The sequence below is a fragment of the Phyllostomus hastatus genome, unplaced genomic scaffold (assembly GCF_019186645.2).
Source record: "Phyllostomus hastatus isolate PE091 unplaced genomic scaffold, TTU_PhHast_1.1 phas_contig_551, whole genome shotgun sequence".
Taxonomy (NCBI): Eukaryota; Metazoa; Chordata; class Mammalia; order Chiroptera; family Phyllostomidae; genus Phyllostomus; species Phyllostomus hastatus.
The window spans coordinates 125,407-141,347 of record NW_025333909.1 but is presented as its reverse complement, the minus strand read 5'-3'; the positions used below and the strand labels follow the sequence as shown (position 1 = coordinate 141,347).

The 15,941-nt window shown below is 40.5% G+C and overlaps 1 protein-coding gene across 2 annotated transcripts in view; it reads left to right on the top strand.

The window, feature by feature from the left end:
- OGT (O-linked N-acetylglucosamine (GlcNAc) transferase) overlaps positions 1 to 15,941 on the top strand; it is a 51,088-nt gene that overhangs the window by 14,313 nt on the left and 20,834 nt on the right. For both annotated transcript variants that reach the window (XM_045847374.1, XM_045847373.1), the window contains exons 5-15: positions 1,903 to 2,019; positions 4,857 to 4,936; positions 5,763 to 5,958; positions 6,219 to 6,359; positions 7,985 to 8,085; positions 8,236 to 8,389; positions 8,479 to 8,580; positions 8,928 to 9,107; positions 10,487 to 10,645; positions 10,801 to 10,890; positions 15,775 to 15,900. In XM_045847374.1, the coding sequence (XP_045703330.1) occupies positions 1,903 to 2,019; positions 4,857 to 4,936; positions 5,763 to 5,958; positions 6,219 to 6,359; positions 7,985 to 8,085; positions 8,236 to 8,389; positions 8,479 to 8,580; positions 8,928 to 9,107; positions 10,487 to 10,645; positions 10,801 to 10,890; positions 15,775 to 15,900 (1,446 nt within the window). The remainder of the gene's footprint in view (positions 1 to 1,902; positions 2,020 to 4,856; positions 4,937 to 5,762; positions 5,959 to 6,218; positions 6,360 to 7,984; positions 8,086 to 8,235; positions 8,390 to 8,478; positions 8,581 to 8,927; positions 9,108 to 10,486; positions 10,646 to 10,800; positions 10,891 to 15,774; positions 15,901 to 15,941) is intronic.

The following is a 15,941-nucleotide window of genomic DNA, read 5'->3' as shown; positions in this document are numbered from 1 at the left end:
AGAAAATACTCTTGAGTGAAATGCAATGTATTTCTTTTGTAATCAGTGCATTTGAAAATTCAAGCCAGCATATTCCTAGTAGACGGAAGCAAAATTTATGTTGCCTTTGTAGAAAACCAAGAGCCTTTCTTCCAGCAAAAGTCCCTGCTGTATGCAATAGCCCTGATTAACCCTCTCCCTTCTGCATGTTTCCCATGTTACAGACTTGAGACTGTCCTCATTCCCATATGTAATAGACATCCAAAGAATTTCAATTGCTTTGTTGAACTTTTACTAATGATCTTGTTTTTATTTTCTCTCTTGTTTTTGGTTTTTCACCATTGATATTGTATTTAGAAGGTTTCAGGTGGGTGAAACCTCCTATTCCATGCGTAAGGTGCCTCGCTGAAGGGAGCTCGAGGCCTGGATCTAGGGCAGACACACACCTCCTCCTCTTCCAGCAAGGAACGCACCGAAAAGTCACATGATGAGAAATATGGTAACGGGTTTGTAACTGCCACAGCGAAACAATTTGCCTCCATGCCTGAATCTTCTGTCTTGTGGCTTCAGAAACAGCTTAAAATAATTTGATTTACAAGCAAGTTATGTAAGAGAATGTTTTAAACTATAGCCACAATTCTGTCAAAGATAAGTAAAAGTTAATTGATATTAAAAATTATTAGATAATTTACTAGTAAAAGCTTCTAACTCTTCTCGTTGTTCATTTTTTTCCTTTTTTCTTCTTTGTTTGGATTGCAGCATTCTGCTCTTCTGATGATGCGCTGTGACCCTGCAGTAGCGCAAAGGCTGCGCAGCGTTAACGCGCAATGCGTGCGAATGAGCCCCTGTGAACGGTTGACTAGATGAGTAATCTGATTGACTGGCTCCCTCAGCCCTATTCTGTAGCCTTTTTGGATAAAATTGGGTTTTAACCTACCTCAAGTCCAGCTAATCTCATTAAGCAAATATTCTCTATGGGCCTGTCTAGTAGATTAATGGATCTGGTTGGCCGTTTGCTGCGTCTAGGGGTGTTCTATGTAGCGCAGCAGTTCGCAGCGATTGCGCAGTGCGATGCTGTTAGGTTGCGCAAGCGATGTTTGCGCTCGCATTACAGGGACCTCAACCTAGGTGCAATCCTGTCATAGGAGGTTTCAGCCTCATCCCCCCTTGGGAGATAGGGAAATTGCAAGGACGTAACTTACACCCTGGTTTTAGATCTGACTTGGCAGAAAGACTTTTCTTTTCTCAGTAGCACAGTTTCGATGTTAGTGAGGAACATTATGGTTCAGAGCAAGCACTTCCCAAAATGTGTTTCATAGTACCCATTCTAACAAGAAAATGCCCAGTGAAGGAAGAGGTCCATGGTCAGCTGAGATCAGGGAACCCTGTATATACTATTAAAGGCTTAGGGAAGTCCTGTAGTAAAGAAACCTATTTTTCTCATTTATGTGATCTTGAAAACCTCTTTTCCAGTGATACCTATTAACACCTTAGGGAACGCACTTTGGGAAACAGGTTGAGGGAGTGACGGGAAAACTTGGCTTGAAGTGGCGCCCTCTAGAGACCATTTGCAAACATAACAAGTTCTTAGGTGTTCAAGTAGGAGAAGTCTAGCGTCAAGTCTTAAGGCAATTGACTTCCCAGAAAAGTCCCAATTTAAGGGTTGGTCACTGGTTGGCAGAACTGAACATGGTGGTTTGCACTTGGGTTCTGGTGGCGCAGGCGCAGGAGCAGCCAGCTGTGGCAGCGCTTTAGTTTTGGCGCAAGCGAGCCTATGCTGCAGGGTCACTTTTGACTGGTCAGAGAAGGAATAATGATATCACCTTCTTCCCCCTCCCCCAATCTTTTTTTTTCCCTTTACAAATTTCCCCCTTTCCCTTTACCTCCTTCCCCTCCCATCTTCTTTCATTAACCCCTCCTAAGGCATGTTATTTGAAAGCAATTGAGACGCAACCGAACTTTGCAGTAGCTTGGAGTAATCTTGGCTGTGTTTTCAATGCACAAGGAGAAATTTGGCTTGCAATTCATCATTTTGAAAAGGTTAGTCATTAAATTAATAATTGGTATTATGAAGTGCTCACGTGCGCAAGATATTTTTACTAGAACTAAATAATAAGCCTCTACTTAACCAGGCACATAATGTCTTTGCTGCTTTGACAGTATTACTACAACAGCATTTGCTGGTTGGTATATTATATGACAGTTTCCAGTTTTGCATTGAAAATATATTTTAGTAATAAAAAAGTCCTTTTAAAAGAACAGGCAGCTTTATTGTGAAGAAGCAGGGCTTCTTGGCACAAAGGCTGGTTCCAGATCTAGGGTAGGGAATGTACAAAATTAACCTGGGATGCTTTACCAGAAATTAATCAATCTGGAGTGTCATACCAGAAAGCCAGGAGGCTTTGATACATTACCTTGATCATGTCGAAAAAGACTTAGGAGGCAAGTGGAAGAGGCTTCTACTGGCTAAAGATGGGACTTCAGCATCAGTAAGAAAAAATAACTGAAATATATTGAAACTTGTCAAATACATTAAGATACATGAATTCATGATTATACGCAGAAGGAATTCATTGGTAACCTTTGGATGATAAGGAGTAACTCATTTCAAAATGGATGAAAAGGGAAGAATAAAGCATATGTCCTCCTTTGTATGAACTGACCTTGGGGTAACCCAATAGTTGATAGGGGAAAGTTTCTTTATAAAAGTATTATAGCTAATAAATGAAGGACCCTGGCTGGTGTAGCTCAGTGGATTGAGTGGGGGGGGGGCCTGTGAACCCAATGGTCGCTGGTTCGATTCCCAGTCAGGGCACATGCCTAGGTTGTGGGCCAGGTCCCCACGAGAGGGCATGCGAGAGGCAGCCACACATGGATGTTTCTCTCCCTCTCTTTCCCTGCTCTCTAAAAATAAATAAAATCATTAAAAAATTAATGAAGAAGGAATTACAGAATCAGAGTATCACCATTAATAGATTTAAGAATTTATCAGTGGCACAAAAGAGACAAATCAGACATTTTTATGTACCTTGTGATAGAAATAAATAATTCCACCAGGGAAGTAGCCTTGCAAAAAGAGAAAAGAACCCAAATTGGATTAAGCTTGTAGCTCTAAGTACCAATTTATAGGAAATACATGGGAGAAGGAAACATGTTAAAACACTTTAGGGATGCACTCAGCAAAATCCAACCCATGAGAAGTTATATAGGAGAGTGATCCGATTTCTTCAACAAATTACAGGGATAAAACTGGAGATTTAAATGAAAGCTTTAATTTAAAAGATTAAAAGAAACCGACAAAGTCATGTTGACAAGTTGGATGGGTCTCACTTGGATCCCGAATCAAAGTTGACAAGGACTTGCACTACCGAACGGCTATTTGATGTTAAGGAATTGCTGTCAGTTTTGTAGGGGTGATATTGGTGGTGTGGTTCTGTTGGGAAGAGCAGGTGTTCCGCCTAGTCCCTGAGATACATTTGGAAATATTTTCAGATGGACCGTTATGTCTGGAGTCAGCTTCACAGTGATCTGGGAAGAGGGGGAGTTAGACTGGAATATAGACTAAAAAAGATTGAATGTGATTAATTATTGAAGCTGGATAATGAAGACCTGGTGGTTGGTTATATTCCTATGCTTTTATAGACGTGCGAAATTTTTCATAACAAAATGTTAAAAGTTTTAGGGGTGGATATCCGTGACTATAGACAATCCAAGTTAAGTGCATCATGCTGTCTTTGTTTCCTTTTTATTGCATTTATTGGAGTGACACTGGTTAAAAAAAATTATACAGGTTTCAGGTGCGCAATTCCACAACAGCATCATGCTGTCTTTAGAGTTGCCATCTAAGTGAAGAGGAAGTGTTCTTTATGAATCTTTAACATATTCACAGTTAACTACCTTTACCTTTTCAGTGTTTCAGTTAAGGTTTGCAGTTATTGCACCTCTCTTTTTTAAAAAAAGATTTTATTCAGTTTTAGACAGGGGAAGGGAGGGAGAGGAACATCATGTGTGGTTGCTGTGCGCCCTCTACTGGAGACCTGGCCCGCAACTCAGGCATGTGCCCTGCCTGGGAATCTAACCGGCAACCCTTTGGTTCCCAGGCTGGCACTTAATCCACTGAACCACACGAGCCAGGGCTTATTGCGCCTCTCTTGCTCACTGATTGCCTACCTTGGTTGTATACAAGAAGCTTATAAAAAATATGGTTGTCCTGGCCCCATCCTTAAAGAGTCTAATTTCACTGGCCTGTGATGAAGGCTGGGCACCTTTTAGGAGGCAAATTCTTAATATACTGCCAAGGTTGAGGATCACTGCTCTAGGTATGTCTAGCTGTATTTTAAGACAACTTCAGAACTGTCTGGATGCAACCATTTAATGGTTAGTTTCTCCTTGAAGTAATGTGTCTTAGTGAGTATACCTAATTACATAGCTTATTAAGATCTTACTGAGTATATACTTATAGTTGCTGAGGTTTATATATATATATATATATATGAGGTTTATATACCACTTTTTCAATTGGAGTTTGGTGCTTTCTGCCATTATTTTTTAAGAAGAATTAGGCTGATTAATCATTAATAAAATAAGGCCAACCATTAGAAGTACTCAGCTCCATGAAATTGGAGTAGACCCAACTAAAATTTTTTCCCTTCGGGACACATTTTGCCCTTGTATTACATGAGAAGTTATTTTGATCACACTGAGATTTGTGAGTAATGAGTAGGTAGTGCAATAATTGGGCTTTAAAAGTGAAAGAAATAAGATTTAATATCCTAGAAAAGGTAATTGGAGGTCTAAAATGATCTCAATAAAAATTGTAATAGGGAAGCTAATCTGAAACTTGAACTTGCTCTTAGTAACTGTCTTGTACCTTTCAGGCTGTCACTCTCGATCCCAATTTTCTGGATGCTTATATCAATTTAGGAAATGTCTTGAAAGAGGCACGGATTTTTGACAGGTAAGAGAATGTTCTACCTGATACTTTTCTTGTGTCTTTGTTGTATTGACACTTGAGAGTTTAGGCTGAAATTATGATAGTGATCTCCTGAAACCCATTTTCCTTTTCTAGTATGTTGCTTTGTCGTGATCAAGTCTGCTTCATTACCTTTTATTTATAGGTATTGTTGCCTGACTTGATTGTTGGCTTTCCACAAAGCCATTATCCTCATTGAGAGTTCAGTTGAAATTTTATTTATTTAAGAAATGTTGAAATGGGTATCTTTTATTTTCTTTTTAATAAAATTTATTTTTAGAGAGAGGGGAAGGGAAGGAGAAAGAGAGGGAGAGAAACATCAATATGTGTTTGCCTCTTGCGTGCCCCCAATGGGGACACAGCCGGCAGCCCAGGCATATGCCCCTGACTGGGAATCAAACCAGCAACCCTTTGGTTTGAAGGCCTGTGTTCTACCCATTGAGCTATGGCAGCCAAGGCTGCAATGGTTACCTTTTAGACTAACTTACTCCTTTGAACTGATTCACAGAGCTAGGTAAATCTTGACTTTGAACTTTTGTGGTGTTATCAAAAAGAAAGCCTATTTCTTATATGGGAATAGAAAACTCTTCTGTGTAAAACTATAGTTTATAAGTGTGCAATTTTGATTCAGGGTTAAACTATATTTTATAAAGGTGCAATTTTGATCGAGGTTAACGATACTATAGCATGAATTAATTGTAACTAATTTTGATTAATTGATATACTTAGGTATACTATAGCATGAATTAGTTGTAACAAAGCATCCATTAAAAGTTAGTCGCATTTTGTGTGTGTGTGTTTTTATTCACAGAGCTGTGGCAGCTTACCTTCGTGCTCTAAGCTTGAGTCCAAATCATGCAGTGGTGCACGGCAACCTGGCTTGTGTATACTATGAGCAAGGCCTAATAGATCTGGCAATAGACACCTACAGGCGAGCTATTGAACTGCAACCACATTTCCCCGATGCTTACTGCAACCTAGCCAATGCTCTCAAAGAGAAGGGCAGTGTAAGGATTTTTATTCAGTTTATTTCCTTGTTACCTTGTATGATTTTAAAAAGTCTTTTTTTGTACATACTGTATTAAGTATTGAGGTGGTAAATTGTTTTCCTTTGGAGTTTTGGTTGAGAGGAAGAATGGCAAAAATACCCGTTTTCTGGAATCTCACCAGCCATTATTAGGCTTAACTAAGCAATTGTTAGAACAATATGAGTGGTGGTTCTGGGATTCCTCTGTATAGGTTTTGAATAGCGTGCTTTGTTTCCTAGGTTGCTGAAGCAGAAGATTGTTATAATACAGCTCTCCGGCTGTGCCCCACCCATGCCGACTCGCTGAATAACCTAGCCAATATCAAACGAGAACAGGGAAACATTGAAGAGGCAGTTCGCTTGTATCGGAAAGCATTAGAAGTATGTTGAAGGTGATGGGGCTGGGTATTTTGTCTCTGAGATGGTAAAGGAGGGCAGTTCAGGTTGCCCTGTTAACCACCTCTTTTGTAAAAATAGTGGGTGACTCAGTCATTGAACCAGTAGTCGAATACCTAAGGGATGAGTGAGGTCCTGTGTGACATTTAAGAAAATTCCTACGTTGCCTTTGGTAATTTATGGGTTGATGAGATCTGCACAGAAAAATGGAGCAGCAGTAAGCTATGGTTCAAGAGAAGTTACCAATAAATCTAGCATTTCAGTGCCTGGTGGCTTTAGTAGTGGTTGGTAGGTGTGGTAGGACTTTGGAAGTGAGATTTCAGAAGAGAAAGAAGCTGGAGTGATCATCATAAATTAAGATGAAGAAAGGTCTATCTCATTTTTTAAAACAAGAAGAGGTATAAAATAAGAGGTATTGGGTTGGCCAAAAAGTCCCTTTCGTTGTTTTTTTTTTCCCCCATAAAATAAAAGGTGAATTTTTCATTTTCTTTTTAAAAAATATTTTAAAAAATTTTAAAAGATTTTATTTATTTACTTGTTTTAAAGATTTTGTTTATGTTTAAACAGAGGGGAAGGGAAGGAGAAAGAGAGGGAGAGAAACATCAATGTGTGGTTGCCTCTTGTGCACCCCCTAGTGGGGACTTGGCCCACAACCCAGGCATGTGTCCTGACTGGGAACTGAATTGGTGACCCTTGGGTTTGCAGTCCAGCACTCACCCCAGTGAGCCACGGCAGCCAGGACTTCATTTTCACCAATAACTTTATTGATTTGGATATTTTGAGTATGTTGGCTATCTCCCGCTATTGGCTTCTAGTGGGTAGAGGCCAGGGGTGCTGCTAAACATCTTCCAATGCATAAGGCAGCCCCACAGCAAAGAATTATTTGGCCAAAATGTCAGTAGTACCAAGAAACTTTGCAAACCACTTTTGACATGTTTGATGAGTTGGAGCACCTTCTTAATATGCTGCACAAATCTTTTGCATTTCAGTTGCATTTTTACCTTTCTTGAAATAATAATGCACAATACACCAAAAGTGTTGCATATCCTCTTTCACCTTCCGTATTAAAATGGCTGCACAAAGTTTTTTTAAATGCATGCTGGTATGACAGCTGTCACTATACAATCTTGACAAAATTGTTTTTTAAGATAATTTTTAAAAAGATTTTATTATTTTTAGAGAGGGGAAGGAATGGAGAAAGAGGGAGAACAACACCAATGTGTTGTTTCCCCTCAAGCACCCTTTACTGGGGACCTGGCCCGCAACCCAGGCATGTGCCCTGACTGAGAATTGAACCAGTGACCCTGTGGTTTGCAAGCCCATGCTCAGTCCACTGAGCCACACCACCAGCCAGGGCTAACAAAATTGTTTTGAATGAAGTCAAAGACAAGTAAGCACTACTAGAGCCATCATACAGAAAAAAAGTAAACAAACTTTTTGGCCAACCCAGTAGAATTTGAGCTACTCATCTTTGATGAATGAGTAGGCTTGGGGAAGGCGGAGAGAAGTGTAGGGGTATAAAGGTAATTGAGCAAAGTTCTTGTTGTGGTTAAGTCATTACTGCTGTTCTAGCAGTTCTTTTGAACCTCAGTTTTCTTGACTCTTTACAGGTCTTCCCAGAGTTTGCTGCTGCCCATTCAAATTTAGCAAGTGTACTGCAGCAGCAGGGAAAACTGCAGGAAGCTCTGATGCATTATAAGGAGGCTATTCGGTAAGGGACTCATAGCCTTCTCTTTGTCTGTTAAATTTTTGAATGATTGGCATGCTGAAATGACTTTTGATAACAATAGACTAAATTCACATTGCAGGGGGTTTAAAGGTTTTTGTATCTGGTAAGTGAAACCTGTGTCCTCTCCTTTAGAATCAGTCCCACCTTTGCTGATGCCTACTCTAATATGGGGAACACGCTAAAGGAGATGCAGGACGTCCAGGGAGCCTTGCAGTGTTACACTCGGGCCATTCAGATTAACCCTGCATTTGCAGATGCCCATAGCAATCTGGCTTCTATTCACAAGGTACTCCTGTTTATTACACTGCTTTCATCTTGGCCCCTAATGTTTGATTTTCAGCAACATTTTAACCACTCCACTCTCTTTATTTCCAGGATTCGGGAAATATTCCAGAAGCAATAGCTTCTTACCGCACTGCTCTGAAATTGAAACCTGATTTTCCGGATGCTTATTGCAACTTGGCTCATTGCCTGCAGGTAAAGAATAACAGGCCAGTGATTGGCTTGTCATGTTGTGGTCACTTTTGTTTTTGTTGGTGGGGGGAGCCGTTGAAGATTTTATTTATTTATTTTTTACAGAGAAGGAAAGGGAGAAAGAGATGGAGAAAAACATCAATGCGTGGTTGCCTCTCGCACGCCCCCTACTGGGGACCCGTGTTGTAATCACTTTTGTATTACTATGTGCCATATTAATCAAAGCCTGCCTGGAGCCAGCCTTGTTGAATAGGTTATCTGACTGACATTCTTTAGGCCAACGACAAATAAAATGTGAAATCCTGCAATAGGGTTTTCTGTATAACTTTTTTTTTTTTTGCCTCCTCCAGATTGTCTGTGATTGGACAGACTATGATGAGCGAATGAAGAAGTTGGTCAGCATTGTGGCTGACCAGTTAGAGAAGAACAGGCTGCCCTCTGTGCATCCTCATCATAGTATGCTATATCCTCTTTCTCACGGCTTCAGGAAGGCCATTGCTGAGAGGCACGGGAACCTCTGCTTGGATAAGGTGTGACTCTTTTTGCTTTAATTTTTTGGTTGTAAGGTAAAACATACAGAAACTACATGAATCTCATGTCCTGCTTCGTAAGTCATCATCAGGTAAACCCCATCCAAGATGAGACATGAAACTCTGTCAGCCACCACAGAAACCCCTTCCATTGTGTCCTGTTTCAGTTAGAACCCAGGTCATCCCACAAGGTGGAATTCTTTTTTTTTAATAGAATTTATTTAATTTTAAAGATTTTATATATTTATTTTTTGATGGAGGGAAAGAGGGAGAGAAACATCAATGTGTTGTTGCCGTGCGCCCTCTACTGGGGACCTGGTCCGCAACCCAGGCATGTGCCTTAAACTGGGAATCCAACTGGTGACCTTTGGTTCACAGACTGGTGCTCAATCCACTGAGCCACACCAGCCAGGGCGAAATTCTTAACTGAAATACTGACAATGGACTGATGATGTTTTCCTTTAATTAGAAAACTGCAATGTTCGTTAGATTCCACATGTAAGTGAAATCATATGGTATTTGTCTTTCTTTGATTGGCTTATTTTACCGAGCCTGATACTCTCCAGGTGCATCCAGTGAGCAAAAGAAAATAGAAATAGGCTCATAGGTACAGAAAGACTGGCAGCTGTCAGACGGGAGGGGGATGAGAGGGTGGGTGAAATAGGTGAAGGGATTAAGCCAAAAAAAAAAAAAAAAACCCAACCCTAAAACAACTCATAGACACAGATGACTGCATGGTGATTACCAGACGGAAAGGGTGCAGGAGGTAGAAGAGGATAAAGAGGGGGGTTAAATGGTGATGGAAGGAGACTTGACTTGGGGTGGTGAACACTCAGTACAACATACAGATGATGTATTAGAGAAGTGCACCCCTGAAACCATATAATTAAGCGATATCACCCCAATAAATTCAATGGAAATTAAAAGAGAAAGAAAACCGTGATGTTTAATAAAGTGTGTGGTATTTTATACTCACTTTTGAGAACTAGAGCACTACATACTTGATCGAAGGTGGAAATTTGCTTGGCAGAATATATTGGACTTCTAGGTATATATTCTGGTTTTTTTTCCAAATACTTCCCTACAAAATTTTCTAAAACGCAGGGCTTCTCATGCTCTGTCTACACTACCTCCTTCCTACAACTGTTAGATTTGCTCAGGCTATTTCTAAGAGAATAGGCAAAAGTATGAAGCATATTATTATAAACCGCTAAAGTTGCATTGAACTGGCTATGTGAATTAAAGGAAGTACGTTGGGCAAACCATTCCCAACAGGAGTGACGTGCAGGTTTGGTGGTGTGTTTTTAGTCATTTTTTTTCTGGTCGAATATTTGCATGTAGACTCAACTTGACTAACACACATTGGGTTCCATTGGTAGATTAATGTCCTTCATAAACCACCATATGAACATCCAAAGGACTTGAAGCTCAGCGATGGTCGACTGCGTGTGGGCTATGTGAGTTCTGACTTTGGGAATCATCCTACTTCTCACCTCATGCAGTCTATTCCAGGCATGCACAATCCTGATAAATTTGAGGTAAGATCTGTGTTTACCTACCGTCACTCTTTGTTTATAAAACAAACCAAATAGATCCACAGTGTGTCTTTATTGGCACCGTTAGGTGTTAAGCCCGGTGTCCTTTGGAAAGGTTCGGGCCAAGGCCATTAAATACACTGTGTGCTGCCTTTCAGGTGTTCTGTTATGCTCTGAGCCCAGATGATGGCACAAACTTCCGGGTGAAGGTGATGGCAGAAGCCAATCATTTCATTGATCTCTCTCAGGTGCGTGAAATGCTTACACTGCTACCTTTTTGTTTTGAGCAAATAGTAACTGTGAAACCATTGGCCTATTGCTTATATTTTTCATGACAAGTATTTAACCTCAGCTCCTACCTCCGGGCAATTGCTTAGATCGTATTTCCTTGATCATTTACACTTATAAGAGGCATGGATTTTGCTGAGCGAAATGAAATAGAAATGTGGTATGTTTGTGCTTGGACATAAAACTTTTCTGGGGATTGAGCCAGCACTTGTGACAGTAGACACTTAATATTAGCTGAATAAATTGAACAAAATGGTGGCCTGGAAGAAGAAGAAATAGGTCATTTCAAAATGGTTCATCTATTTTCATGGACCTTTGCCTTTGGTTTTTTCATTTCTATGCTTGCTCTATTGCTGTTTCTTCCAGGACAGGGGTGTCAAACTCATTTTTACTGGGGGCCACATCAGCCTTGTGGTTGCCTTCAAAGGGCCGAATGTAACTTTAGGGCTGTATAAATGTAAATACTCCTGAACAGTTAAGCGAGAGCTTGGTGCTGCTGCCAGGTAGAAACAAGGTGGAGGGCCTGATTTGGCTCTTGGGCCTTGTGTTTGCCACCTGTGTTCTAGGAGCTTAAGTTTTATGCTAAATTAAGATTGAAAACTGTGAGGTTACTAATTTGCTGAGGGTATAGACTAGAGTGATTTTTGTATAGACTCTGTCGGCCACTTTGGTGACTGATAGTGATATGCAATGTATAGTATATCTTGTAATTCATATATGAGTCTTCAAAGTCTTAGCAGGAGCATTATGAGACTTGTCATTTAATACATAACATGTACCAACATCTTTTGCAATGTAGCTATTGCTTCGGAAGTATACATGACCTTTTTTTGATGTAGGGTTGGAGTCTTTGTGACTGAGAGTCATACATACCACCATCCATCTCTGAGATATTCAGGGATTCACTGCTTATTTTTTAAAAGGTTTTATTTATTTTTAGAGAGGGGAAAGGGAGAGAGAAAAAGGGAGAGAAATATCCATGTGTGGTTGCCTCTTGCACACCCCCTACTGGGGACTTGGCCTGCAACCCAGGCATGTGCCCTGACTGGGAATCGAACTGGCAACCCTTTGGTTTGCAGGCTGGCACTCAGTCCACTGAGCCACACCAGCCAGGACAAGGACTCACTGCTTATTGGCTGAAGTCTAAACTCCTCAGCATGGCCTTCACAACCTTTCTAAGTTTGACAACAACCTTGTTTGCCAATACTTTTCACCCACCATTCACCCTCATGTATACCCTATACCAAATGGAAGTGCTCTACTCATGATTTTTTAAACCTACCATACAATTTACTCTGGTTCTTTATTCCTACTGTTCTCTACCGAGAGTGCATTCTGCCCAACAACTCCCTTAAACGCCCATCCATCTTTGAAGGCCCATTTCAAATACCACCTACTCTATGAACCCTTGTTATTCCGACATTCAGTCTGGAAGTAAACTTCTGTATAGCTCACCCTTGAATAATGCAGGGGTTAGTGATGCTGGCTCTCGTGTAGTCAAAAACCCATGTGTAACTTTCGACTCCCCCAAAACTTAACTACTAATAGCCTACTGTTGACTGGAAGCCTTTTAATAACATAGTCAACACACCTTTATGTCATATGTGTTATATACTGTATTCTTTCAATAAAGTAAGCTAGAGAACAGAGAATGTTAAGAAAGTCATAATGGGGAGAAAATATATTTATAGCATTGAATTGTGTTTATCAGTCATGTAACATTGTTTATACAAAATGAATCATCTGTCAGAGCCCGTCTCAGTATTGGCTCATGTGATTCAAAACACTGTTCTGTGTTTTACTAACACTGGACATGAAAAATGAAAAGATAATGTGAAAAACAGACATTTACTTACAAGCATAACAATTCATGCCTTGATAATGAAGCAGTATCAATATGATTGCTTTATGGTAGCGTAGCCTATACACTCAAGAATAAATCGCTATAAAGTTTTTGTGGCATGTAGTGTTATAGTTGTATTCATAACAGAATATTGGAAATGTTACATTTTTACAAAACCACTTACCTGTGATTATAGCCTGATAGGTGTGCTGTATGGTAATGTAATTCTTTAAAAAGCAAAGTTATAAAACAGTAAGAAAACTAATGCATTTTTAACATGAAATGGTACTCACGTAATATCTATTTAAGGATAGGCTACCCACTTCCATACAAGTCTTGCACACGATGTTCTGCATTGATGACTACGTAGGCGATGATGATGACACAGAAATGAGTCATACCGTTCTTGCCATTATTAACTGTACAGCAAGATAGTTTCCTGTGTTCATTAAGTGAGTCATCATAAAGGCCTTCATCCTCGGATTCGCATTGAGTCGATGGAGGAGCAGGAAGGAAGTGGAGGGGATGGTTTTGCTGTCACTGGAGGTAGAGGTGGCAGAGGAGGTAGGGAGAGGCAGGCACACTCATAACTTTTCCAGAAATACATTTGTAATTTCTGTCTGCAGTGTTTGCTTTTTCATGTCTCTAAAAATGTTTTTATATGGTGCCAACCCCTCTTCCACTGTTTGCTTTAGTTGCCGTGTCCGCATCATAGCAAGGCTCATGGCGTAAAAGAAGTCAAAAGCCGCCTTGAATAATCGGCACCCTTCTGCCAGATTGCCTGATGTCAGTTTCTTTTCTTGCGCTGCTTCTCTGCCGTCTTCCTCGTTGATTGGCACTGCTCCCGAAGCACTCATCTCCCTGAAGTCATCTTCTGTTAATTCCCCTGGGTGTGGTGCCCGTTAGCTGTTCAGTTTCTGTAAGATCCATAACCCTTCAGCCCCTCTCCCCACCTTTTTTCCTCCATATCCACAATCTCTTTCACGATTTCCTTGATTGGCTCTGTCGTGAATCCTGTGAAGGTCACGCACAACATCTGGTCACAATTTCTGCAGCAGGAATTTATTGTTTCAGGCTTGATGGCTTTCATGGCCTTTCCTGTAACAACGATGGCATCTTCAGTGGCGGAATTCTTCCAGACTTTTCATGATGTTCTCTCAGTTGGGGTTCTCTTTCTTTCATAGAGTTGACAAATATTTCCGTGGAGTACCATGCGTATGAGCCTTACAGGTCCTTATGACCCTGACTCCCTTATTTAGAGGCTGAGGTAGAGGTGTTGCGTTTGAGGGCAAGTAGTCCATTTTGACACATTCACCCAGAACCCCAGTTCAACTTGGACATTGTCCAATATCAAAAAAGCCTAAAAAGCAGGCTCTTATTGGCCAGGTACTTAGGGTTCTGGTTGTCCAGGTCTTGTAAAACCGAAAGACTGCCAGCTGGTGTTTATTTGTTCATTCAATGCTGGCTGGGGGTGGGGTGGGGGGTTAGCAGCTTTATAGATAGGGGCAGTCCTGAACATACACGCAGCTGCATTTGCACAAAACAGAGCTAGTCTGTCCTTTCCTGCTGTAAATCCTGGCGCCTGCTTCTCTTCCTTATTAATAAATGCCCTTTGTGGCATCCCTGCCCACCCCGCTGGATTAGGGTACTTGCATCTGCATTAAAAACCTGGTCAGGCAGATATTCCTTCTCCTTAATCATTTTCTAAATGGTGTCTGGGAACTCGTCTGCCACCTCTTGGTTGACAGAAGCTACTTCTGTTACCTTGCCGTTTTTAAGCCAAACCTCTTTCTAAAATGATCACTCCTTATTTTGCTAGCTTTAAATTCTTCATCTTTAGATCCTTCACCTTCTTTGTGGTTTAAGATTGTCATATAACGACTTTGCTTTTTCTCGAATCATACTAGAACCTATAGGGATGCCTTTCTTACAGCAGTTGAATACCCGCATAAAAGCCGCACTTTCAATACAAGATAGCAAGGTACTTCACAGAAGTGCAAGGTTTTTGAGACTCTGGCATAGCCGCAGAGACACTTCACGAATTTCCATTTCTGTTTTTTAATGGCCCCTGTGCTGGATTCATGTACTTGAAATGGCAGGCAACTACAGCTGCAGACCTCCATTTACAGTGCTGCGTAACAAGCTGTTCAGTTTTTTTTTCTTACCATGTCGTGACTTGACTTTGCTTTTTGGGAGCACTTTCAGCATTACAAGTGGCACTTTCTGTGGGTTGCCTGGTGTTTTATTCAAGGTTTATGGTATTGTTCCAGACATGATGGAAAGCACACAAGAACTGTGAGAAGTCACTTTCGACTGCCATATGCAGTTACCGGAGACAGGAACTTTTCACACAGAGAGGATCAGCATCACACAGTGTTTTAAGCAGATGCTCGCAGCAGTGGAGCTCACTGCGATAGCAACAGGAGGTGGCTGTGAAATTATTATTGCTAGTGCAATATGTACTACAGATAATTTTATGCAGTTATGATTTAATACCACATCTTTATCTTTGTTTACATTTCTCTCAACTGCTTATAAGTATGTACGTTTTGATCAGCTTTATTTATAATAGATTCGTGTATATCTTATGGGAGTATGAGAAAATAGACTAGTATCTATCTATTTATCTACCTTACGCACTCGTGGCATAACTAACTTTTTCTTAATTGTTTTCAGCAGTTCTAGGCTATTTGATTTGTCTGTTGAGTTTTTCCAAATGATCACAAATCTCCAAAAATTTTCCAGTATATTTATTGGAAAAAAAACCTGTGTCTAAGAGGACCCACACTGTTCAAACCTGTGTTGTTCACAGGTCAAATATATTCAGTTTCTGTAATGCTTTGGGCCTATTTTACTGCCACGTAACCATAGCTTTACCCTGCATTACTATAATTTGTGTTCTTACCACTTGTGCATCCGGGAATCTGAATTCTTCTTAAGGCCATTAAAACTAATTGGATTAGTCTGAGATTACACATAATGTTCTTACTCTATTCCACAGATTCCATGCAATGGAAAAGCAGCCGATCGCATCCATCAGGATGGTATACACATTCTTGTAAATATGAATGGTTATACCAAGGGTGCTCGAAATGAACTCTTTGCTCTCAGGCCAGCTCCTATTCAGGTAAAGGAATTAACAATCGCTCACAATGTTTATTGGGCTAA